At 37.4% G+C, this 24,020-nt stretch overlaps 3 protein-coding genes, 1 long non-coding RNA gene and 2 other non-coding genes across 9 annotated transcripts; 5 read left to right on the plus strand and 1 right to left on the minus strand.

Annotated features, from left to right (window-relative positions):
• The first annotated feature begins 2,998 nt into the window (after positions 1 to 2,998).
• On the plus strand, positions 2,999 to 6,448 carry LOC147399583 (uncharacterized). The gene is made up of 4 exons (XR_015179089.1): positions 2,999 to 3,224; positions 5,161 to 5,441; positions 5,531 to 5,746; positions 5,840 to 6,448. It is a non-coding gene; the product is annotated as an uncharacterized LOC147399583 (long non-coding RNA).
• A 302-nt stretch (positions 6,449 to 6,750) lies between these two features.
• Positions 6,751 to 15,693, plus strand: LOC147399584 (uncharacterized). 4 transcript variants are annotated; one of them, XM_086445000.1, is made up of 5 exons: positions 6,751 to 9,239; positions 9,607 to 9,794; positions 9,994 to 10,188; positions 12,089 to 12,163; positions 15,309 to 15,693. In XM_086445000.1, the coding sequence occupies exons 1-3, from the start codon at positions 7,116 to 7,118 to the stop codon at positions 10,073 to 10,075; spliced, it is 2,394 nt and encodes a 797-aa protein (XP_086301126.1). In that variant the 5' UTR covers positions 6,751 to 7,115; the 3' UTR covers positions 10,076 to 10,188; positions 12,089 to 12,163; positions 15,309 to 15,693. The 4 variants fall into 4 exon arrangements, with proteins under 4 accessions (XP_086301126.1, XP_086301127.1, XP_086301124.1 ...); XM_086445001.1 differs by having other exon boundaries at positions 9,994 to 10,184; XM_086444998.1 differs by having other exon boundaries at positions 12,089 to 15,693.
• Positions 12,085 to 12,174, plus strand: LOC147399585 (small nucleolar RNA snoR26). Its single transcript, XR_015179569.1, has one exon. It is a non-coding gene; the product is annotated as a small nucleolar RNA snoR26 (small nucleolar RNA).
• Positions 12,211 to 12,300, plus strand: LOC147399586 (small nucleolar RNA snoR27). The gene has a single exon (XR_015179568.1). It is a non-coding gene; the product is annotated as a small nucleolar RNA snoR27 (small nucleolar RNA).
• Positions 15,694 to 17,447: 1,754 nt separating the features above from the next.
• On the plus strand, positions 17,448 to 19,311 carry LOC147399587 (tubulin beta-8 chain-like). The gene is made up of 3 exons (XM_086445002.1): positions 17,448 to 17,934; positions 18,036 to 18,305; positions 18,391 to 19,311. The coding sequence occupies exons 1-3, from the start codon at positions 17,541 to 17,543 to the stop codon at positions 19,065 to 19,067; spliced, it is 1,341 nt and encodes a 446-aa protein (XP_086301128.1). The 5' UTR covers positions 17,448 to 17,540; the 3' UTR covers positions 19,068 to 19,311.
• Positions 19,312 to 21,203: 1,892 nt separating this feature from the next.
• On the minus strand, positions 21,204 to 22,708 carry LOC147399588 (L-type lectin-domain containing receptor kinase VIII.2-like). The gene has a single exon (XM_086445004.1). The coding sequence runs from the start codon at positions 22,505 to 22,507 to the stop codon at positions 21,431 to 21,433; it is 1,077 nt and encodes a 358-aa protein (XP_086301130.1). The 5' UTR covers positions 22,508 to 22,708; the 3' UTR covers positions 21,204 to 21,430.
• Between the last annotated feature and the right edge of the window lie 1,312 nt (positions 22,709 to 24,020).

Raw genomic sequence — 24,020 nt, forward strand, 5'->3', positions numbered from 1 at the left:
ACATAAATATCCCCCATGATGTATATTTTAATATTATTTCAATATTATCCTAAAGATAAGGGTAATTTGATAATTTTGCAGTCTCTAGTGAAATACTTTCAACAATATCTCTTCAACTTGATAATGTAAGGAGATATCTAATTTTCATCAAAATCCTTGAGAATACCTATAAAAAAATTACACTTTATTTTTGAGTTTTGTACGTTGGATTGTTTAAGCATAACAACATCAATTTTAAACAACTCCAATGTACTCAAACTTTGGCTTTGCATATCCTCCCAACAACCGTTTTGGAGAGCCATAGGGCTCTAAAGAGACTCTAATGCACTCTGCATCCTACGTTTTATTTTGAAATATTTTGGAGATAAGCTTTTCTAATAGGCAAAATAAGAGAATGAGATTCTCTCTCTACTTTGGATGATAAATGAAGATGACCATTGGCTATAAGTTTATGGAGAGTCATTTTTGATAGCACGGTTAAAATGCATATCCCTTGAATATTCAAAATAAACAGTATAGTTGAAATGCCTGGTGATTATGGAGAGTCCCGTTGGAGTTGCTCTTAGTGGGTCCACTTTTTCTATTGTTTGAGCATGTAATTTATGCATTAGGCATACTTGTATGTTTGTGATGTGGCTGTGCTTTCAAACGTTGTTCACACCTTCTCTAATAAACTAATACAAAATAACTAAAATTCCCATATTTAACCTTTGGTCAGAATCCCTTGATCTTTCTCCTCAAAACCAATCATCAAGCTCTTGTAAAATTTGTTGTCCTTACGTTTTATCTTAAGATTACATGGCTCAACCTCCAAACCAGAAGGCAAGATAAGATTTAAAAAAAAAAAAAAAATCATAAAATGATGGAATTTTAGGTTTAAAAAAAGAAAAAGGATTTTCTACAAAGATTAAGATGACATTGAAAATGGTGGATTGACATAATTTGATAATTAAATTGACAATAAAATGAATATGAATTAGATAATAATGGAATTTTGGGATAGAAAATATATGATTTTCTACATGGGGTCTAATGATAAGTTGAAAAGGATGAATTAACTTAAGGTTGAGCTTAAGGATGACTGTTATTTTTGTTTATAGGTTGAAGACAAGGGCATTTGGTCATTGTTTAGTGGTCTATCAATGAAGAATGAAGTCAAAAGGGACACATTATCAATTTGATAAGATAGGGGTACTCTCAAATGTTCATGGAAAGGGGGTGTCTAAATCACCTTTTATTTATTTAGTTTCCGGGAAGTATACATTCTTCAATTATTAAGGGCTCATAATTGATATACATGTTGATCTTAATTGGTATATGTTGTTTTATGTCAATCTTGATAAGATTGGTCCCATAAAACCTGCTCTGCTCGAAAAGCGCTTTTTGTGACTTAATCAAGAAGTTATTGTTTGGGAATATTGTGGATTCTACAATGTTTTCAATTGAAATCCTTTAATTAATTTAATCGAATTTTAATAGAAGAATAATTAAATTAACATACCAAAAGTTTAAAACCTATTAATCTAAATCATAAATTATAATGTATTTTTATTTTTATATTTTTTATATTTAAATGTCATTAGAGAGGGTGGAAGAGAGAAAAGTGGGACACAACTTAATAGGTTTGTGGTAGAATATATGTCATTTTGGGAATAAGTGGGACACAACTTGTCTTTGTCTTTGCTTAGTGCTTCCAACTTTTGCTTCTTTTTTAAGCTTTTCCAAGATAAACATTAATTTGTGTAAGAATAATGATGAATGCAAGTGGTTTTGGCATGCGACTTACATGGCAAAGGCACAAAACCGCACATCGTTTTGTTGTGCATCCCAATGAAAAGATCTATGGTTTATGTGCCCTTGCCACATTCGCCACATACCAAAACTGCGTGCATTCATCACGACTTTTTGTGACATCACGTTTCAATCGCTTTTGTTTCCAATAATTCTTCGTATGACATAATACACTCGAAAGGGTTAGAAAGTTACGAGCATTGAAAAAAAACGATGCTATTGTTTTTTTTTTTTTTTGTGTGTGGAGGGGGGTTGGTTTGGCTCAGCCCGTAACCCATAAACAAATAAAGTTCTCGATCCATATTGAAAAACAAAATTGATTTAATAATTTGGACAAAATACATAATCATGTTAACAATTTGTTGTTTGTTGTACTCTTATGCATCTAACGAATTCATTGAATATAAAAGTGACGAATTCCCTTGAAATGCATGTTTTGGGAATTAAAATGGCCAAGGTATGAAAACTGTAATTTGGACATGAGTTACGCACTTTTTGGGAAAAATTCCCAATTTTTAGTTCAAAAGATCGGTGTTTTGTAAGTAAAAATTAGTATTCCAATAGGATCTTTCTAAAATACATCGCGTGCAAAAAACGGTTGCCATTCTATTACGATTGATATGCCGCCAACTAGGAGTGTCAATGGATACCCATTTACCGGAATCAAAACCTCAATTCTGGTTCCCTTTTTATTGTAATCGATTATAATTGGGTCTAATATGGAATTGAACATTTAGGAACCAAAACCATTAGGTTCTAACCGATGGGTATTTGGAATCGATTTTTTATTTTTACATTATACATGATTTCAAGTTTTTTTCTATAATTTAAAATTAACATATATTATATAAAGTTCTTCAATTTTTCATATAAATTAAATATTGAAATTTAAAATGGGTCATCTCTTCTTAAATTAATTGCATAAAGAAGATGGATTTTAATTTTTGAAAAAAAAAATCAAAAAAATCATATTTTTAATAGAATAAATTATTATTAATTTGATATTTTGCAGATAATATGTTAATATTTAGAAGGATTATTTATTTATTTATTTTTTGGTAATGATTTTGATTTTGATTTTTTTTCATTTAACAGGTTTCTGTTTTTATAGGAACCGAACCGAAACCGACCCATTCCTTCGGCGCCAACGTCCTATAAATAGCGGATTCTTTGAGTTGGCGTTTCTTTCTTTCGATTCGTTCTACTGTCTTGCTTCACTCTCTTGAACAAGCTTTCATTTCCCTCCAAAACTATAATCTCTGAACTCAAAAGCTTGGATTCTCGTTGTTATATTTCATCATTCGCTCTGAAAATCTTCACAATTGTATTATTCATTAAAAACCCTAGATCGATTCTTCTCTATAGGTACCTCTGCTACAGGGTCTAAGCTTTTAAAAATCTTCTCGAATCTATCAGGTACAGAAGATTTTCAGGTACGAATCTACATCCACAGATTAATCTCAGTTTTTACTTGATTAATTCCTTTCTTCACGCTTATCGTTCGTTTTTGTTCTTGATTTTCTTTGTGGATTCAATTTTACATTTATGCCATTATTGCAGTGTTTCTTGAAATTTCTTTGAATTTTTTAGTTGTTCTTTACATGGTTTCTCATATACATTCTTGTTCACTAATCTTGAATGCGCCTTCTAATCCGTCTGATTGATCTTAGGTCTAGTTTTCTGCAGATTGTGATATTCACATTAAACTCTGCCGCACTAATCCAATTATGTGTCGTTCTTGAATAATAATCTTAGTGCCCGTTGATGTCAAGTTGCTTGAGCTTCTGTTTAGTTGTCAAGACTATTTTCCCCATCTTCTCATAGTTATAATTTTTTTTTTTTTTTGATAAATAAAGCTAGTTACGTGACTTATAGTTATAATTAAGTTCACTATGGGGTTCTTATATGCATTTATATATATATATATATATATATATATATATATATGAGAATTTTTTTTAGATTAGAGGATTGGAGCTGGACTATCAAAGAGATTAGAAGATTTTTTTTTTATAGAATAGTGGGATCTTGTATGAGAGAGAGAGAGAGATGGTGTATCACAATTCTTATAATAACATAAATCTCTATTTAATAAATAACATAAATCTCTATTACCCTTCTCACAATCGCACATATGTCTGTTAAGTCCATCTTTGTCACATCTCGTTCATGTTAGAGTCTATTGGAGCCAGTGGTTCACTAGATCAGATCTGTCATGATCTCTCCCAAAAGTAATTGATTGGAATGTTTGACTTGATTATCTCTCTATAGAGATTAAGAATAATGAAAGTGAAGATCATTAGATTAAATGAATCTTTATGATAAAACACATCCGTTGTCTTCCCCCAATGTTTATCCCCATAGTTCAGATTCAATCTCGTGCACATCTCAGGGAACAATTTTAATTATATTCCCTTTTCTTTCCTCCCTTTCCAAGAATACCTTTCAACTTTATTGCCTTTTCTCTTCTACCCCTTTTCAAGAATACCCTTCAACTTTATTGCCTTTTCTCTTCTACCCCTTTCCAATAATACCCTCCAACTTTATTATTTTTCCTCCTCTCCCCATTTTTCAATAATACCCATCCAACTTTATTGCCTTTACCATTCATCGCCTTTTCCAATAAAACCTCTGTAACTTTATTGTCTTTCCTCTTTTACCCCTTTAACCCAAAGAGGCACGGTCAAGCTTTAGTTTATGATGCTGGTGAGATTGAAAATGTGAAATAAAAGAGCAAGATTATGGACGAGAAGGAAGAAAAAAAGGAAATAAGGCAGTGAAATATAAATATGTAAGAATCATGATTGACCAGATCGTAAGATTAGAGCAGGTCATGGCATTGATACCATGTTAAAGTTTATAAATAAAAGAGATTGGTGTTATTTCGTAAATAAGAATTGTGATACACCATATCAAAACTCTAGATAAGAATGGGTAGTTTAAGAAAACGTGGGATGTTTAGGTGGTTATGTAACTTTGTAATTTTTATATTTATTGTAATCCTACGAGAGATTATCTCTCTCTCTCTAATATTTCAGTTTATCAAAGACTTTTTTCATTTAGAAACTTTAACAACTTTTTCTTTGTTTGTTGCTTTGTTGGGCGCTCATCATGGCTGCTGCAGTATTTTCTACTAATGAAATTTCATATCTAAAAAAAAACAATTAATATCATACCTTAAATCTTTCATGTTGAGCTACTTAGCTTTATTTTATTCTGGCATGTCAACATTCAATTGAATTTAGCTATTTTTGGTGGTGTTTTACTTTATGAAGGAAGGTACATTTGTTGTTATTCAATAGGAAGGTAGTTAACATGCATATTGGTGTCTTTGCATCCCTGTTCACATCGTTCCTTTCTGTAGCACAGGATTCCTTTTATTCTTCTATCTGGGTTGGTTTCCGTTACATTTTGGGAATCGAAGCTAGCCTCTTGCAGTCCAAATGGGGTTTGATAATGAGTGCATATTAAACATTCAGTCTCTTTCTGGAGAATACTTCTGTCCTGTTTGTCATCTTCTTGTCTACCCAAGTGAAGCCTTACAATCACAGTGCACTCATTTGTACTGCAGGCCTTGCTTAACATACATTGTAAGCACAAGCCGTGCGTGCCCATATGATGGCTACCTTGTGACAGAAGCAGATTCCTAGGTTCTTTCTTACCATTTCTGACATATTTAGTAAGAATCTAAGCTTTTTGCTGGAACTGTTTGATAAAATTGTCATGTCATTTTCCGCAGCCCTTGATAGAATCAAACAAAGAACTTGCTGAAACTATAGGAAAAATAGCCGTTCATTGTCTCTATCACCAGAGTGGATGTTCATGGCAAGGTCAGTTGTCAGAGTGCACAACTCATTGTAATGAGTGTGCCTTCGGCAATTCCCCAATTGTATGCAACAAGTGTGGGACCCAAATTGTGCACCGTCAAGTGCAAGAACATGCACAAAACTGCCTGGTGAGTGTAACAAAGCATCATTTTTTTTTTTGGTTTTATGTCTCTTTTGAATAGTTCTGTTATACTCTTGTACTGTTTATATTTGTTCTACAGGGCGTGTAGCCTCAGGGACAGCAGACATCGGGTGGTCAGAACGCGATGATTGCCCCTGGAATGATAGTTTCTGGTGAACAGAACCACGTTTCTCAAGCCCAGTCCATCCAGATTGCGACACCTGTACCACCTAGCCAAGATCAAAGTCAAGAAAATATAAATTCTAAGCCTCAAGCTGCAGCTCAGAGTGTCCCAACTTTGGAGCAGTGGTATCAGCAGCAGCAACACTATCGACAGTATCCCGGATATGACTCTTATCATCAACATTATCTCCCCGATGATCCATATAAACAACATGCCAATCTGCAATATCAGCAACATATACAGACTAATCCCCCACATGTAATCCAAGTGACAAATCAATCCCAACCCCAACCTCAACCCCGTCCTCAAATGCAGCCACAGACTCACCCACCATCCCAGGGGAACCAACGTCCTCAGTTACATATACAAGCTCGACCTCATCCCCCACAACTTCAAGTCCAGTCTCATTCACAACAACGTCCACATGTGCCACAACATCAGCAGCCCCTTCCCCAAGTACAGCTTCCTCAACCACACCCCCTTTCTCAACCTCAACTTCATCCTCAACCCCTGCTTCAACGTCCTCCCCATATGCAGCCTCAGCCTCAGCCACATTTTCGGGGACAAAATCAATCCTATCCCCAACCTCAGCCTCTCCAACAAATGCTGCCAGGTGCCCCACAACAGATTCCAGGTCAGTTCCCTCAACAATTGCCTCAGATGCGTCCACCTCAGTCTCATGTTCCAACGCATCTCCCACGAGGCATGCCTCCTGCACAACAACAGCCGGTACATCCGCATTCTCATCAACCCGGGCAACCTATGCATCAATATCTTGGTATGCATCCACCCCAACAACCACCTATACCTCAACAGCCGATCCATGAGCATTTACATCATCCCCATTCATTTCCTGGGCAAACAACTGGTTTGGTTCACAATCAGGCCCATCAATCTGGAAATTTCATGCAGCCTCAGTTATGTCCCCAGGGCCCTCCGGCGTCTTTGCAGCAGCATGGACAGCAGAATGTTCCCTTAACACATGGTATGCCACCCCATCAATCCCAAAATCATGCAGGTCGGTCGATGATGCCAAATCATGGGGTGTCACATCAACCTTTTCAACAGGCTTCTGGTGGACCTGCCCATGGTAAACTGATTCAGTCCAGTGCAATCCAACCGCTACTGAATCAAAATTATCCAACAAGGACGAACATCCGTCCACAGTCAACTTCTGAACAACAGCTTGGTTATGTTCAGCAATCCGCGCTTCTACAATTTGGTAGTGGGACTGTTTTGCAACCCTCTTTGTCTGTTTTGCCATCTGAGAAAGATTCAGGCTTCTTCCATTGAAACTACCATGATTTCTGAGCTAGAAGCTGACTCAAAGGAAGCAAATGGTTTGCTTACCACACCTTCTCGAGGAGCTGATTCAGTTGAGTTTAAAATTCCAAGGTCTGAAAGTGATTTGAAATCTTTGGATGATGAAGGGAAGTCAGTTAATGAAAATGAAGGTAGGAGTAACCAGCCTAATTTTCATGTCAAAGGGATTTCAGAGTCTTCACAGGCACAAGGAGATGAGTCAGAAGAGCCTGTAATTAAACAGATGGTGAAGAAAGAGGCAACTTCAAAGTTGGAGCCTTCAACAAGTGAGATTACAGCCAAAGACCGGGGAAACTTTCCTCACTGTGGACCCAAACAGGATGGGAATTCTCCGAAGGAAGACAAGGAGATTCAGGTTCAACCATTGCAGGGAACAGTGGTTCTTGAAGGGAAGGATGTTAAGATGCAAATGCATATGGCAGATTCACATATGGCTCATAGTGGGTTGGTTGCTGGTGGACCTATGAAGCCTTTCCCAAGAGCCGATAGAGTCTCACAAGCTGTTTCACAATCTATTGGTCAGATGCAAGGCAATAACTTTGTGCAGCCTGGCCATTCAGTTCTTGATAACCAACAATTACCTATGCATTATGTGCCTCCTCCTCAAATGCAAGACCAAGCACATCAAACGCCTTTTTTACGTGATTGGATGTTACAGCCACCCATGCCTCCACCACATGCGATGCAAGTGCCAGGGGAGCCGCATGTCCACTTGAGGCCACATGGCCATAATTTGCATGGAACTTTGCCGCCACAAGGGCAGCCTCCAATCACATCTGAGCATTTACGTCCACTCATTTCAAAACAGCACCACCAGGGTTCTTTTCATCCTGAAGTTCCACCTGGCGGTTTCATAGGAGTGGGATCCTTGGCATCATTCAGGAGGGGACCCACTCTTTTGGGTCCTTCTCATAGAGGTTTTGAACCGCAATCATCTGGTCCTCAAGGGCATTATCATCAAGGTCATGTGCCCTCTGCCCATGCTATTGGACCCAGAATTCAAAGTGAGTGTGGGCTGTATCATGGCACATTTGATTCACATGGAGGCATGATAGCAAGAGAACCTCCACATGGATCTGATGGTCATATTGATGAACCACGTCCTACTAATCCTATGGATGCTGAAACGTTTGCAAATAAGAGACCTAGTAGCTTTGATGGCAGACAACCATTTTCACATGTACCTGGATATGCAGAACATGTTCCCTTTGGGCAGTCATCTATTATGCAGTCAATTATTAGGGTAATGAGTGGGGGCCCTGGCAAGGGCTTCGCTGGTGGTATACAGGATCCATCATTTCCTTTTGGTTTGCAGGAGGAAAGATTCAAGCCTTTACCAGAAGAGAGTTATAAACAATTACGAGAAGGATTCAATCCACTGCAGGGAGAACGCTTTAAGTCTTTCTCAATTGAACGAAGTAGGCACATTATCGATCAGAGAGAATTTGAAGACAACCTCAAGCAATTTCCTAGGCCAGCTCATTTGGTGGATGCTGAACCAATGCCGAGGTTTGAAAGTTACTTTTCCTCATCGAAGTCTCTTGATAAGGCACCCCATGGGTTTGGTGGTTTGCCTCTATCAAGAAGTCCTGGTAGAGAATACCCTGACATTCCCTCGAGTAGATTTGGATGCCTAGAAGATATTGATGGAAGGGAGTCACGGGTTTTTGGTGAAAGATCTAAACCTTTCAACCCCTCTTCTGATGGCAATTCCTTTAATGAAAAAATATTTCCAATTCTGCCTAACCACTTGCGCAGAGATGAGCTTGGTAGTCCTGGAAATTTGCAAATAAGTGAGCAGATTGGGTCCAGTGCTCCGCCAATCCATTTACGGGTGGGAGAGATGGGTGGGCCTGGAAACTTGCCTTCAAATCTCCGTATTGGTGATTCAATTGGAAGCAATTTACCTAATCATGCGTGTATAACTGAGCCAGGACTCAGTGGCAGCTTCCCTATCCATGGATATCCAAATGACAGTGGATTTTTTAATGCAGTGAGTATCTTGTCTTATTCTTGGCTATTTTATTAAGAGAACTTCTAGTGCCACACCAATTGTTGCTAATGCCACCCAAGATGTGTGCTAATTCTTTGGTGATTTCCATATGAATTGGGATGGCATTAGCAAAAGTTGGCATGGCAATAGAATCCCTCTTTATTAATCGTACATACATGGCCACACATTAATAACTGTAGGCATTTTGGCATCTATATATTTATAGCTATGTAGCGCATAAGCTTCTTGTATACCTGTGAACACGTGTTGTTGCAATTTGTATGGTGTGCACAAATAAGATACATGTAACGGTAGATTTGTTTGTGTGGGTGTAGTTGAGTGTTACTGTTTGTTCATATGTCATTAGGGTGACATGGAGTCTTTTGATCTCTCAAGAAAGAGGAAACCTGGGAGCACAGGATGGTGCTTCATATGCAAAGTTGACTGTGTAACAGTTGAGGCCTTAGACTTGCATTCACAGACAAGGGAACACCAAAAGATGGCCATGGATATGGTCTTACGAATCAAGGAGGACAATGCCAAGAGACAGAAAGTGTAAGTAGCTTTTTTGGTATGGTCTTATGAATCAAGGAGGACAATGCCAAGAGACAGAAAGTTTAAGTAGCTTTTTTGGTTCCATTATGTCATTGTACCGCATTAAACTTGTGAAATTTTATTTCTTCTTGAGATTCATAATATCATCCTCTCTTTTTACCCTATAAAATTGTTAGACTTTTTATCCTTCATTTTGTAGATCTTCCGGTGACCATATCTTACATGAAGACGCAAACAAGTCCAGGAAGGCCAGTTTTAGATGTCGTGAAAATTTACTCTAGTCATGGTTGGCAACTGCAACATGGACCAAATGATTAGAACTGAAGAACCTTCATTGCTTGCTGGATGGGATTCGTGTTTTGTTTCTTCAGTAATTTGCATCTGAAACTTGTAGGTGATTCACCGTTCCATATCTATTTTTTTTTGGCTTTCAGATGGTTTATGCTAGTTTCATTGTTTTCAGGTTGCTGTTTTACTTGGCTCTAATCCAGATTTTTTTTTGAACTCTAGTTTTTGTGACAAACAAAGATTATTTTGTTTCTAGTAGTGTTTTCTGACCTTCCATGTGCTCATGCAGCCATTGTGAGTAAATTAATTTGTTGAAAGATACAATTGAATTTTTTTAGCCATCTTCTTATAACTTCTAAATCTTCTAAATAAGCCATTAATACACTCAGGAGCACACACCAGCTGGAGTTTATTCACCAAATTGGACACTGCTGTGAAGATGCCAACTTGTTAAAGTTGGTAAAGTAAGTCATTATATCACAGATGTGGGATCAAAACGTTGCCTTACCTATGAAAAAAAGTCACCACCGTAATGAGAAAAATGTTTCCATCATAATAGACGTGTAAACAGCGAGTGGAAAAATCGTCATTTTGGAATCAGATAGTACTTGTACTAGACTTGACGATGAACCAGAAGCTAGGAAAATTATGAAAATATCTAAGTGCTGACAAGGAAGCAAAGAATGTAGTGGGGCAAAACATGAAGGGTATTGTGAGTTTTGTGAGATAGAAGAGGTTGGTCATATCGGCAGGTGAAAAATACATCACAAACTTTAAAAAATGGGAAAATGAAAAAACTAGACCCATCATCAAAGCCTTGTTCTAAAAATTTTTGGGGTCTGTTGAACAAATCATGCTCTTCACCCAGTTCGGCTTAAAGCCATGTCCTTTGGTAATTTAAGTGTGCTCATAGCGACTCTCCCCACCTCAATCCATGCCCAATTTGTGGTATTCTCTTTCTAAAGAACCTGCAACTTGCATGCTCCTTGTAGGGCCGTTATTGGTCTTTGTTGTAGACGATCAACCCATCTCATTCGACGTTCTCCCTAGTTTATCACCCATTGGGACTATTCCTAGTTTATCACCTATTGGGGGTATCCCTACTTTTTTACATATGCGGTAATTTCTAATTTCATCTTTTTTAGTTTTTTCACTTATCCATATTGGCTTTTCCGCTCATCTACCTCACATCCTCATATCTGTTACTCTCAATCTTTAAACATTTCGTTTCATGATTACCCAACATTCAACTTCGTAAAAGCATAGCCGGTTTTAGTCTTATAAATGTATCCTTCTAATTTAACTGGGATGAGTCAGCCATATAGCACTCCAGAAATATCCCTCCACTTTTAACCATCTAGTTCTAATTCTACAGGCATATCATCTTCAATCTCTCCATCCTTAATGAAGAATAGATCTTTTATGGCTAAAATTTTCCCTTTGGGGTACTTCCTGGCCATCCATATTTTACTTGCTCTTCCTCTCTGTGTTCAGGGTCTAGTTTTACGTTGTTTGCCTCAGTGTCGTCAACTTACAATACTTCATATGCAAATAATATATCAAGGATCCACTCTTGAATTGAGCAATTACTTCGTATGACTGGAAAAAAACAATTGCAATGTCACACCCAATCATACACAGTCTGGTATACAACTACAGAACCTTATCTCACCCACTTCTACACCTCCAATGAACTTACCACACTATACGCAAGTGCTTCTACAGACACATTTCTGTTGGAAGGACCACTAGTTTTTCCAATCAAGTCAATTAACTGGATCCTTAGCATGAACAATTTTCTCCTGCACCTTTTTCTACTTTCATACAATCTAATTTTGTTCAGGAAAATATACTCTTTCACTTTATTTCTGGGGCAAAGTATGTTCAAAGATCTGTTTTGTGGCTTGTTACTAGTTCGCACAAGTTAAACCATATCACTGCTTTTCTTACTGGTTCGTTTTGTTCTGTTTTGATTTTATTGAGATTTTATTTGTATTTTATGACAGCATCAATGATGTGTTGCTTCATTTTGTTATCCTTGCACTTCAAATGCTAGTGAAGAAACATTGGGAACGTTCAGTGTGAGATGCTCCTTTCCAGCTTTTTTAGTTTGCACATTCTTATTGTTTCTGGATCATTAATGTTATTTCTAAATTGCATTATCTATCTGAAACACCCTATAAGGATTGAAGATCACAATGATGCCTTGAGATCCAGTAACAGTGTCTTAGTGTTCTAATTGAATTTTTAATAACATCACTTTTCTTTCCTTCTTTTTTATTGGCTTTTAGGGCCCTTCAATGATCTTGTAGTATAGCATTATTTTGTTTTTCTTCAAATTTGCCAACTATGTGTCAAGTAAAATTTATACTAGTTTATGTCTAGTCAGGACTACAATATAACTGTATAAACTGACCATATGAAAAGTTTTTTGGATTGTCTTCTTCTCTTCATAGACCATTGGGTGACATTGCAAACTTAAATTGGGTTCTGACCATGAGATGGGGAATGAGTCGTATCATTAGAGCAGCGGTGACTGGAAATTGGATATGGTGGACAAATTGGTTCTATTTGTGAGATGGGGAATGAGGTATACTGTTGGCAAGAATAGGATTTGACCTGACAATGTTCAAGGATTGGGAAAAGACACTTAACGTTGTAAACTGGATATTGGTGTTTGTGGGAGAGGCAAGAAGCAATTTCAAGTGTAAATCTCAGGGTGAGGACTAGGATTCAATATAATTGGATTTGCAAAACTTGTCAGTGTTTGCCTTTTTTATTCACAATTTTCAAGTAAAAGCTTGGTCGAGTTGATTAAACCAAGACAAAGAAAAAGGCACATTACAACAACCAAACAAAGAAAAACTATTACACAGAAATACTGCAGATCCAATGCCATCTCCCCATGAAGTTTTAAAAAAAGATCCCTCTGGATTCCTCGAAAATTTTACACCAGAAGAAAAGCAGCCCAAAGTTACAATTTCTTGAGCCAAGCATGCCTTATCCTCAACCACTCTGGCATTTCTTTTCTTTCAAATTCCCCAATATACGATGAACAGGATAATACTCCACAATTTCCTCTTGAACATCAAAAAGCCAAAACCAATTGATAATCAACTCTTGGATGAAGCACGAATGGAGGCAACCAGATTCCAATCCAGGTGAGGAAATGTGACCAAATCTCCCTATCCAACTTGCAATACATTAGCACATGCTCCCCAGATTCCCCATTACCCTAGTGCATAACGCAATGATTTGCTGTAATTATGCCTCTCCTAATGACATTATCCATGGTGAGAATCTTATGAAGAGTTGTCGTCCAGATGAAAAAAGAGGCTTGGTGGAACATAGTTATTTTTGGTAGTAGATTAGGATGGGATCATGTAGTTTAATTTTAGAACATGGATTTTCAACACATGAATGCAATTTGAAAATCAACCATCTAAAGTGAATATAACAATGGCCTTAGTACTTTTAAAATCTTTACCTTGTCACTTTTATCATGCCTTGCTTATTTCCTTATTACATTCTCAATGATAAGTCAAATGAATGTTTTGTACCCGCTATTTGTTTTGCTCATAGGAAAGTGAGGACCTTGCTTTGCAATTAATATTGACATCAATAGCTGCATTATTTTAGGTTAAAAGACAACATTCGACCTTATGAATAGATGTGGTGTGACATTAGGGAAGCCAAAAATTTACATCTCCTTCCTACAGTTGGCCTAGGTATTTGGTGAATTGGAGCTATATGGGGCTCCTTACTTTGCTTGTCCCCCCCCTTTCTCCTTCTTGAGGGGACAATTTTGGATCTAGTTCATTATGTGCACTCAGTGTGTGAGCAGAATGGAGTAATGTACTGTTGAAGTGCATGCCTTGATTCTTAGGCTTCATTTGGTAGAGATATAAACGGTCTGGGTGGGTTGGTAGAACTAGAACCAATAATAAAGAGTGTTGAACCCGACCTTGTCGGGTCTAATCAGATTTGAGCTGATAACGGCTAGACCCAGCCAATAATTAACGAATGGATATAGGGCAATTTAAAATATGCTTGCAAAGTTTGATAAACTGAAACCAAATGTCTTTTGTGAGCATCAAGATAAAACTTAGCCACATGTTCAAGATTCAAAAAAAAAAAAAAAAAACTGGTATGAGCAAAAAAAAATACACTTCTGCAGCAGTTAGTTGATCCTTTTTTCATAAAGGGGAATCTTGGGTTCTTTTTTTGGCATTGGTCTATAGAATCTGTTCTGAACACTATTTTAGAAACCTAGGTTGAACATAGTTAGAATAGTGACCGTATCACAACCAAGGGTTCTTGGCATCACATCATATCCAATCATTGGAGAAATCTCTAGAAGAGAGTTATAATTTTTTTTAGGATGATGCTGAAGTAACATTAAAATGTACATCAATTGTACATTCTGATGTGGTGGTGCACACATAACCATAGATGATTTTCATCGAGATACGAGTGAAAAGCATCTATGGTTATGTGTGCACCACCACAACAAAATGTCAGAATCGATGTACATTTCAATGTTACTCCAGCATGACTCATTTTTTATATAATCAATTACAATAGTCATGTATATAGTCTCTCATGTGTCAAACTTAAGCGCTAATCCTCACATGGTTTAAACGTTGACCTTGAAATACAAATCCCATATAAAACTGATGCCCTATCATTATTTTGACCATAACTTTCTCAAAACACATTGGATTCACAAAATCTTTGGCTTGTTGCAGAGTAACTGAATAACCTTTCAAATGATACAAAAATCAACATAAAAGTGACATGAACAGCTCTCAAACTCAAATCAAAGTCCTAAAATAACTGGAAAAAAAACAGTTAAACTAGGATATAATAAATCTAAACTAATCCCAACAAAATAAAAGTGATAAAAAATGACCCTAAACCCAAACAATCGGCAACCTAAATATCGCAGTCTAACTTGATAAAATGAACTTACGAATGCTTTCTTTAATTATAATATACCCTTTATTTTACTCTGAACTACATGTGCAATAAATTTTTGTCAGTTCCTAAATTCTGTTCTCAGAATTTGAAACACATCCTTACACAAAGTCTTGAATAGGAAATATAGCTAAATCCTTTCGGAAACATTATCGATTGATTCTTTGCCTTCTCTTTATTCAATGTTGAATGTTTATTTGATTTGAATGCTGATGCTTCTTGAAGTTTATGTTGTTCTGTTTCTGCAAGGTATATATTTGATATGAGGAGACCTCCTTAGGTTCACCTTTGTCGAAGACGTCACTGACAAGTGTCATCTTTTTGGGGTTTTGGGTATATTTCTTGGTTTCATTTTCTGAAATAGGTTGTAGGCAGTATAGGATAAAATCTTGTATTTTATTATTTGGCTTCCTACTGGGGTCCAAAGCTTTTATACCTCTGTCAATGTTACTGTATTTTATATGGTAGCACTGTAAATGTAATTCGAATGTTGATGGCCATACTACTATTAAACTAACTTCTTATAATTGTATTGCTGATCGTGCCTCCCCCTCCATATTAATGTATTTTCCTCTAATTTAGACCAGTCCAACTAGTTGTTGGGAGATCATGGCCCTTAACGCCATTCTACTTACCATATTGCGTGTTTTGGAACTCTAGGGTGTGTTTGGGTTTGTGCAGTATTGAAGTTTTGCAACAAATTTCCTGTACTTGAGTACTGAGGTGTAGTGTATAGATGTTGAGGCAAGAAAGCATGAATCAAGTTAAAATGCTGCAAGAAATTGAGGGATTCTCAAAATGGACTATGAGGTAAGTATGAAGGTTGTTAATGATGTTTGGTAATTGAATAATCAGTTATTTTTGTGGACAATTCATGTCGCTTTTATAATACTGAAGATGATGAGTGGGCTGGGTTGTTTTTAATACAGGATCATCAGTTTTATCTTTAATTGTTTGGTAAATATTTTTCAAAAAATAACCCCATAGGATTGTGAGCTCGATACCTAGAATGAGCAAAAATTCCTCAAGGGCCACCTGCAAGGGCACTCCCTCACTTACATGGTGCATATAAAGTGCCTCAAGGGCCACCTGCAAGGGCACTCCCTCACTTACATGGTGCATATAAAGTGCGGGCATTGCACATGCCGGGGACTAATCCTTGGATAAGACCATGGTCTATGGATTGGGCAAAGCTCAAATACGAGACCGGTCCGCTGTCCACCGGCATACCCGGTTAGCAAAAATTAAAAAAAAAAAAAAAAAAAAAAAAAAAAACTACCATAATTATTTTTTGGAAAACGAATCATAAGCGGACGCTGCACTCTTTTTGGAATCAATTGGGAAAAATAGAATCAGTTCAAGTGGTCCTAAATGTGTCATTGGGGATTGAAGTGAAACAGCACTAAAAAGGTGGCCCCTCCCGTTTCGAGCTGTCTGCGCCTGTGGTTGTCTTACACTCTTACCCATTACCAACAAAGCCATACACCTTAAGCTAGCGTACCAATCCATTATTAGACAAAATTTAGCCGAAAAGAATCAAGCTAGCCTGACAAACTTAGTAAGATTTCTAATCTTCACTAAGGGTCTTCAGCTCACATTGTGGCGTTCAAAAGCATGATACGAAAACCAGAGTGTTGTAGAGGAGAATTTTAAGAACTTTGAGAAAAATAATTAAAAATAATAATAATTGTTCTCCTTTGAATTTTAATTTTAAATTTGGGACTTTTGGTAGCCGTCCATTTTTAACACAACTTGAATGAAGAAAGAATTTTTTAATCAGAGTTTTTAAAGCAAGCCATTGTTTGAAATTAGAATTGAGGACATTTCTAATTTACAAAAACATCCATGTTTGATCAATCCAGCGATTTGACTTACCAAAAAAATTCTCGAAAAAGAAATAAATTATAACTGGATCAGGAAGTGGTATAAACAGGTAAACCCGTATTTGAAAATACCGACCCAAACCATGGCGATTGAGAAAAATTTTGACGTGGGTGATTTCTCGATAGAGATAGTAGCTGTCCAATACGTAATTGCCATCTGTACATGACAGATGATTTGTCAGGAGAACTTTAAGGAAGGGGAGGGTTGGTAGTCATTTATGGACACTACGCCCGCCCACATCTAGAAGTATTCACTTGTAGATGACTTGGCATCACTCAGCTTGAAATGCGGTCAGTGCGCATCCAGCTATTTTGAATTTGAAATTCAAAAATTTTCAACCGACCGTTGCGTTTTTAACTGTTTAAGGTTACAGCTAATTTCCACTCATTCAAACCAGAAAGAATCCCGCCCTCCATTCAAAATGGAGGAGCCGTTAGACTTCAACTTTCTATAAATTACTCTCCGTCCCCACTGTCTTTCCTCATTTTATATACTTGTATTGTAAGTTTCTCTCTAATATTATATCCCTCTCTTCCCTGCAAAAACCCTTTCTGAAACTCTCTCTCTCTCTCTCTCCAACACCCACCCAAAGCGAAAATGCGTGAGATTCTTCACATTCAAGGAGGCCAATGCGGGAACCAAATCGGTTCCAAGTTCTGGGAAGTAGTCTGTGCAGAACATGGCATCGATGCAACCGGAAGTTATCATGGGGACTCTGAACTTCAACTTGAGAGGGTAAATGTCTATTACAATGAAGCGAGCGGTGGAAGGTTTGTTCCTCGCGCTGTTCTTATGGATCTTGAGCCTGGGACCATGGATAGTATCAGATCTGGTCCTTATGGTCAGATATTCCGACCCGATAACTTTGTTTTTGGTCAATCTGGTGCCGGAAACAATTGGGCCAAAGGACACTACACCGAAGGTGCAGAGCTGATCGATTCGGTGCTTGATGTTGTTCGTAAAGAGGCAGAAAACTGTGACTGCTTGCAAGGTAGATTCTAAATCGCCCAGAACCACCCTTTGTTTTGTTTAGATTCTTACACATAGTATGGCTGCTTATCTGAATTTTTTTTTTTGGGGGGGAATTTTTAGGATTTCAGGTTTGCCATTCCTTGGGAGGAGGAACTGGATCGGGCATGGGGACGCTTCTTATCTCAAAGATCAGAGAGGAATACCCTGATAGGATGATGTTGACTTTCTCTGTCTTCCCCTCACCGAAGGTCTCGGATACGGTCGTGGAGCCTTACAATGCGACATTGTCGGTCCATCAGTTGGTTGAAAATGCAGACGAGTGCATGGTTCTTGATAACGAAGCCCTTTATGACATTTGCTTCAGAACGCTCAAACTCACCACTCCAAGCTGTAAGTCCTTTTCCAACTTTGGAGCAATATTGGTGTATATGAAGTCCTCTGTACTAACTATCATAAATTTTTTATTGACGCACAGTTGGAGATCTGAACCATCTAATATCTGCAACGATGTCCGGTGTCACATGTTGTCTAAGGTTCCCAGGGCAGCTGAACTCTGACCTCCGGAAGCTTGCCGTTAACCTCATACCCTTCCCTCGACTTCACTTCTTTATGGTGGGTTTTGCCCCTCTTACCTCTCGTGGGTCTCAGCAATACAGGGCACTGACCGTGCCCGAGTTGACTCAGCAAATGTGGGATTCAAAGAACATGATGTGTGCTGCTGACCCACGCCATGGCCGGTACTTGACTGCATCAGCCATGTTCCGAGGCAAGATGAGCACTAAAGAAGTTGATGAACAGATGATCAATGTCCAGAACAAGAACTCTTCCTATTTCGTGGAGTGGATCCCAAACAATGTCAAGTCAACAGTCTGTGATATCCCACCGACAGGTTTGAAGATGGCATCAACATTCATTGGGAACTCGACCTCCATACAGGAGATGTTTCGAAGGGTGAGTGAGCAGTTCACAGCCATGTTTAGGAGAAAGGCTTTCTTGCATTGGTACACTGGGGAAGGAATGGATGAGATGGAGTTTACTGAGGCAGAGAGCAATATGAATGATTTGGTGTCAGAGTATCAACAATACCAAGATGCAACAGCTGACGAGGAGGGAGATTTCGAGTATGAAGAGGATGAGGCTCAGGAGATGTAATGACGGTATAATGGGCGCTGATTATGGCTGGTTGAAGCTGCAACTTCCAGTTGCCATCGAAGAATTGATTTTTATTTAGCAGAAAAATTGATTTCTTGGGTTTCTTTTGGGGTCGGCAATGGGTGCAGCAAAACTGTAGTCTTATTTAGGATGTCATTTGCTTTTCTTGTTGAATGATGATGGAATGTTAAGGGTACTATATTTTGATAATATCAACTTATAATGGTGAATTTTCTTTGTTTGATATTGAAAATTTGTATGCAATTTCTTAGCAATTTCAATTTCTCTTTTTAATAAAAATTTGAAAACTATGTTTGTGTGCATTGAACGGCTAAAAATGACATGAGTTGGAAACAATTTCTTTTGCATGAGAGAACAGAGTGAGAATTTTTTGATTAAAACATTCCTTTTGCTGCATAAAATTTTTTCTGGAATAATCAGAAAGTCGTTCAAAATTCAAAATTCAAATTACACATGGCACAGAGTCTACTATCGGATGGTAACCCTAGAATTACTGTTTGACAATATTAATATCTGATTGAAGACTGTTGGATCTATGCTGGAAAATCTTATTGTTCTGCAGAGGATTTCAAAACAATAAAAAATAAAAACCCACCAAGACTTGCCAATCAAGAAGTTCATTGAGTTAGACAAGAAACCGCAAGGATTGCAAACGAATATTTGGAAAGAAGCATAAATTTATTTTTTCTGCATATATTCAAAAGGCCAACTTGGTGTTTCTGTTTTTAACTTTAAACATGAGAAACCCACAAGGATTTTGCTCAATGTTTTTAACCGCTCTCTTCTTGTATTTTGTTCCTCTCATTTCTTCAATATATTTTGTACTTATCAAAAAAAAAAAAAAAACACCCACAAGGATTGGTACAAATATTTTGAACAGAAGCAAAAATCTAGTTGTTAAAGTGTGATCAGGTACCTTGCAAGTTAGATTGTGCTACTCAAGACAGTAAAATTGCTTTACAAAAAAATTCCAGAGCTTGGTTTTAAGTGGCTTCGAGAAATATCCATGTCTTTGCCATATGCAAATGGACTTGTCAGTTAATCAAAACAAGGACTGTTACAAATATTTGTACAGAAGCCCAAGTCTAGTTTGTTTGGAGTATGGTGGGTGAAAGCATAAACATTAATCGTATTAGAAAGTCCTTAATTGCTTACCACGTTTTTTTTTGGAAGGTGATCGAGGGGAAACTTACCACCTTTTTCCTGAGAGCAAGTCCAACCAGTCTCTAAATCTATAAATTTAGAGATAGAGACGTCCAAACCTAACTCCAACCGGTGTCTAAAATAGAGACGGCCCGTCTAAATCACTGTTCAAGGCCCCAAATTTAGGGATGCTGGGAAATTTTAGAGGCCATTCCTAAATCACCATTCATATCTTTTAGATATCCATTTTGTCCCCGCTTTTTTTATATTACAGAAGTGCCATTTTTGGCTTTCATCTTTTCTTAAAACATGTTTTAAATGTAATTTGTCTCCTACTTATTTTCAATTTTTTTCATTAAATAATTTTAAAAAATGTTATAAAAATCAGATCAAATCAGTTGTTCGACCAATTTCAAGTGTTGACTATTTTAAAAAAAATATATTTTAATTGGGGTGTAACAGGTAATGTTGGAGTGCAAATAGCAACTCTCTTATTTATTTATTTATTTATTTTTTAAGTACATGAACATGAAAAATGATTTAGAGAATGAATGGCGTCTTAGAGAGAAGGGACTGGTTGGAGTTCAAATTGGTTAGGAGGAGAACATCTAGATAAACATAAGAAACCACTAGGATTGTCACAAATATTTAGACAGAAGCACAAATCTAGTTCCTTTGGAATATTTTAAGGGTTAAAGCGTAACATTAATCGTATTAGAGAGTTTATATTCTTGAAAGCTAGTCTGTGATACTCAAGACATTGAAATCATTACTAGTGGAATCCCTTTCTGTGTTTCCCCCAATATGCAAAGAGACTGAATATGGGTGTTCATGTTCACCATATTTTTACATAAACACAAATCTAGTAACATTCATTGTGTTAGAGAGTTCTTATTCTTGCAAGCTAGATTATTACCCGAGACAATGCAATTGCATCAACAGTATGTGTCTGAAGTCTGACAATGTTGCTGCTCATGGTAAATATTTGAAATTCTACTATTAAAAAGTTATAAGCTGCAAATATAACCCTTTGTTTACAATCAACAGTTTCGTGTAAAATCCTTCCATTAACAGAAAATGCAAAATAAACTACATTGCTGATCAAACTACAACACAAAAACAACATATAAGTACAGAAAACACGAAATAACATAAGACACCGACTTACCAACCACCACTTAACCCCCACCCTTAAGCCTCTATTTCTTATCATCATTGGTGGCTTTTTCCGCAACAATTTTGATCTTTTTGTAACCGAATTCCACCGGGTGCACTGGATACTCTGCCGGTACCACCACCGCTGTGTGCCGACTGACAGATACAACCCTCATGAACAATGCAACGACTACCACCAATGCCCCACACCCAATTGCGAAAATCAACGCAGTTAAGATTCTCGAGATACAAATACTTCTTCCCCGTACCGACTGAAGCTTACTGTCCTCGGAGTACACGTGAGGATCCAACGGTTCAGAATGCAGCCAAGATGGAACACTCCTTAACCCAAAGCTCCATGAATAAACACTTGTTGTTTGAGTAGAATTCCCACTTGAGGAGCTTAAACCCACAAAAATCTCTTCTTCCTTCCACATTTCCAACAAATCAATCGGATACGTCATCAATGGACCATATGGTCTCACACCCGATTCACTCAACCTAACTTCCAAGCGTTTTGAACTTGCATCATAATCGATCCACGAATGCAATTTCTCTCCGTTGTTTAGAACCAGTTTGACTGAGGAAACATTGCTCACTCTAGCAGATACAAGGCTACTACCTACGTCGATTCCAACATGGTTTCCATTAGGATCACTGAGCTTGGCGTCCATCGAAGTATCGAATTCGACCACCAAAACTCTATCTCCTTTTTTCTTCAATCCAGGAGAAAGCCCAAATGAGTGCCCATCAAACAATTCTGAAGGAAACCCACTTGGAAGAAACACGAAAGCTAAGCCATCCCCATTTTCAGGAGAAATCGAAAACGAGAAGTATGTCGAAAAGGAGAGTGCTTTTCTAGGGTTTCCTTCAACAAATTTTACCGGATTTCTGTACATAAGTCTCCCAGCACTAGAAATCGAAGGACGAGTGATCTTAACAGAAGAACCACCATCAACGATCTGGGCATCTCCAAAAAGAGTGATCTTGGAATCGAAATTGGAGATTTTATCGAATCTTTCGAACGTAAAAGAGGAGATTGGTTTCGCATCTATGGTTACGAAGTAGAAAACAAGGAAAGCTAAGGAGAAAGAGTACCTCGATTTGGAAACGATCGCCATTATCAAACGAAACTGGAGATCAATCTGATTTCTCCCTTCCCTCGACAGCTGAAATTAGGGTTTTTTTTAGGGTTCGTTGAACTTCACCTAGGGTTTGTAATCAAGAGAGAGAGAATTAAATTCCATTTACTCATCTCTGCAATTCTCTCTCTTCGATGAGCTTTTACTAGTGGTTGCTGACAAATCGAATAAAACTTTTTTTTTTTTTTTTTTTTTTCTTTGGTCGGAAATCAATTACAATGTGGATTTGATAACCTGAAAACCAAGTCAACAGGTCTCCTTCTTGACTTTATTATCTTTGTTTATCAAAAAGTTTCACCGGTTCTTTAAGTAGTCTTATTGCTCTTCAACATATCTCACAATCCCATTTGTTTATCGAAGGCTTTATTTGTTAATCTAAGGGAATCTCCCTCTTTATTGCGCGGAGTGCGTAGTGCGCCCAGATACTGGTGCCCCCCAATGCGGTTACTTTAGGTCAGTGGTTTTTTCGGTAAATCACTTTCAGAATTAAAGAAGACAAATACTACCGTAGCGTGGGCCGGATTTACTAAAATGCGCGTGCTTTCGATTCTTCGTTTGGATTGGATGGATAAGATCGTAGTTGTATTTAACTTTTAGTTGTCGAGTTTACTCCCACCACTATTGCCACATCAACTTTTACTAATGCCACACCAACTGTGTGCAATTCTTTGATGATTTACCTAGGAATTTGTGTTGCATTAGTAAAAATTGGCGTGGCAATAGCAGCTCTCTAAAATTTGCAACCCATTGTGTGTATATGCTTTGAATAAATATGAGAGCTTCTACTGCTACACCAACTTTTACTAAGAGAACCTCAAGACGTCAAGCAAAATTATTTGGTGATTTCATATGAAATGGGTGTGCTCTTAGCAAAATGAATTTTCCTTAAAAAATCTTCTATAAGAGTGGTTCTTTGAAAGTATCCTCTTGTCTTCATAAAAATAGGATAATGCTGAAGTAATATTGTGGGGGACATTGAGATTTCGATGAAAAGCATCTATGATTCTTACACACTTCCACGTCAAAAATGTCGCGCATGATGTCCCCCCACAATGTTACTCCAGCACAACTCTAGAAAATATTGTTAGTGTATGCACCCTATGATCAATGAAATAGTGATATGTGGGAAGAAAGATAGCTCTTGGTGCATGTGGTGTCTTTTATTTTGGCCAATTGTTTCCATGGAAGATGATCCTTACATCATCATCATCATTAAAACCTAAAAATTTGGGAGATCTCTTGAAAGAATTTTGTTCCCCATTCAATTTTGTGTTCAAAAGTATGTCTTGTTGTTCCGTGGGTGTTCACGTCTGCTCTCACTAGAATTCAATATTTTTAATGAAACAAAGTATATTTTTCATGTCCACTCTCACTCTCGATAACAGAAGACGACTTTGGCAGATTGGAATAGAGAAACAACATAAGTTTAGCCCACCCCAATCTATTGGATGAAATTTTGTTGTTGATATATAATATTTTTTTTATAAGTGTA

This window comes from Akebia trifoliata, chromosome 6 (genome assembly GCF_017979445.1).
Source record: "Akebia trifoliata isolate Shusen 1 chromosome 6, ASM1797944v1, whole genome shotgun sequence".
NCBI lineage: Eukaryota > Viridiplantae > Streptophyta > Magnoliopsida > Ranunculales > Lardizabalaceae > Akebia > Akebia trifoliata.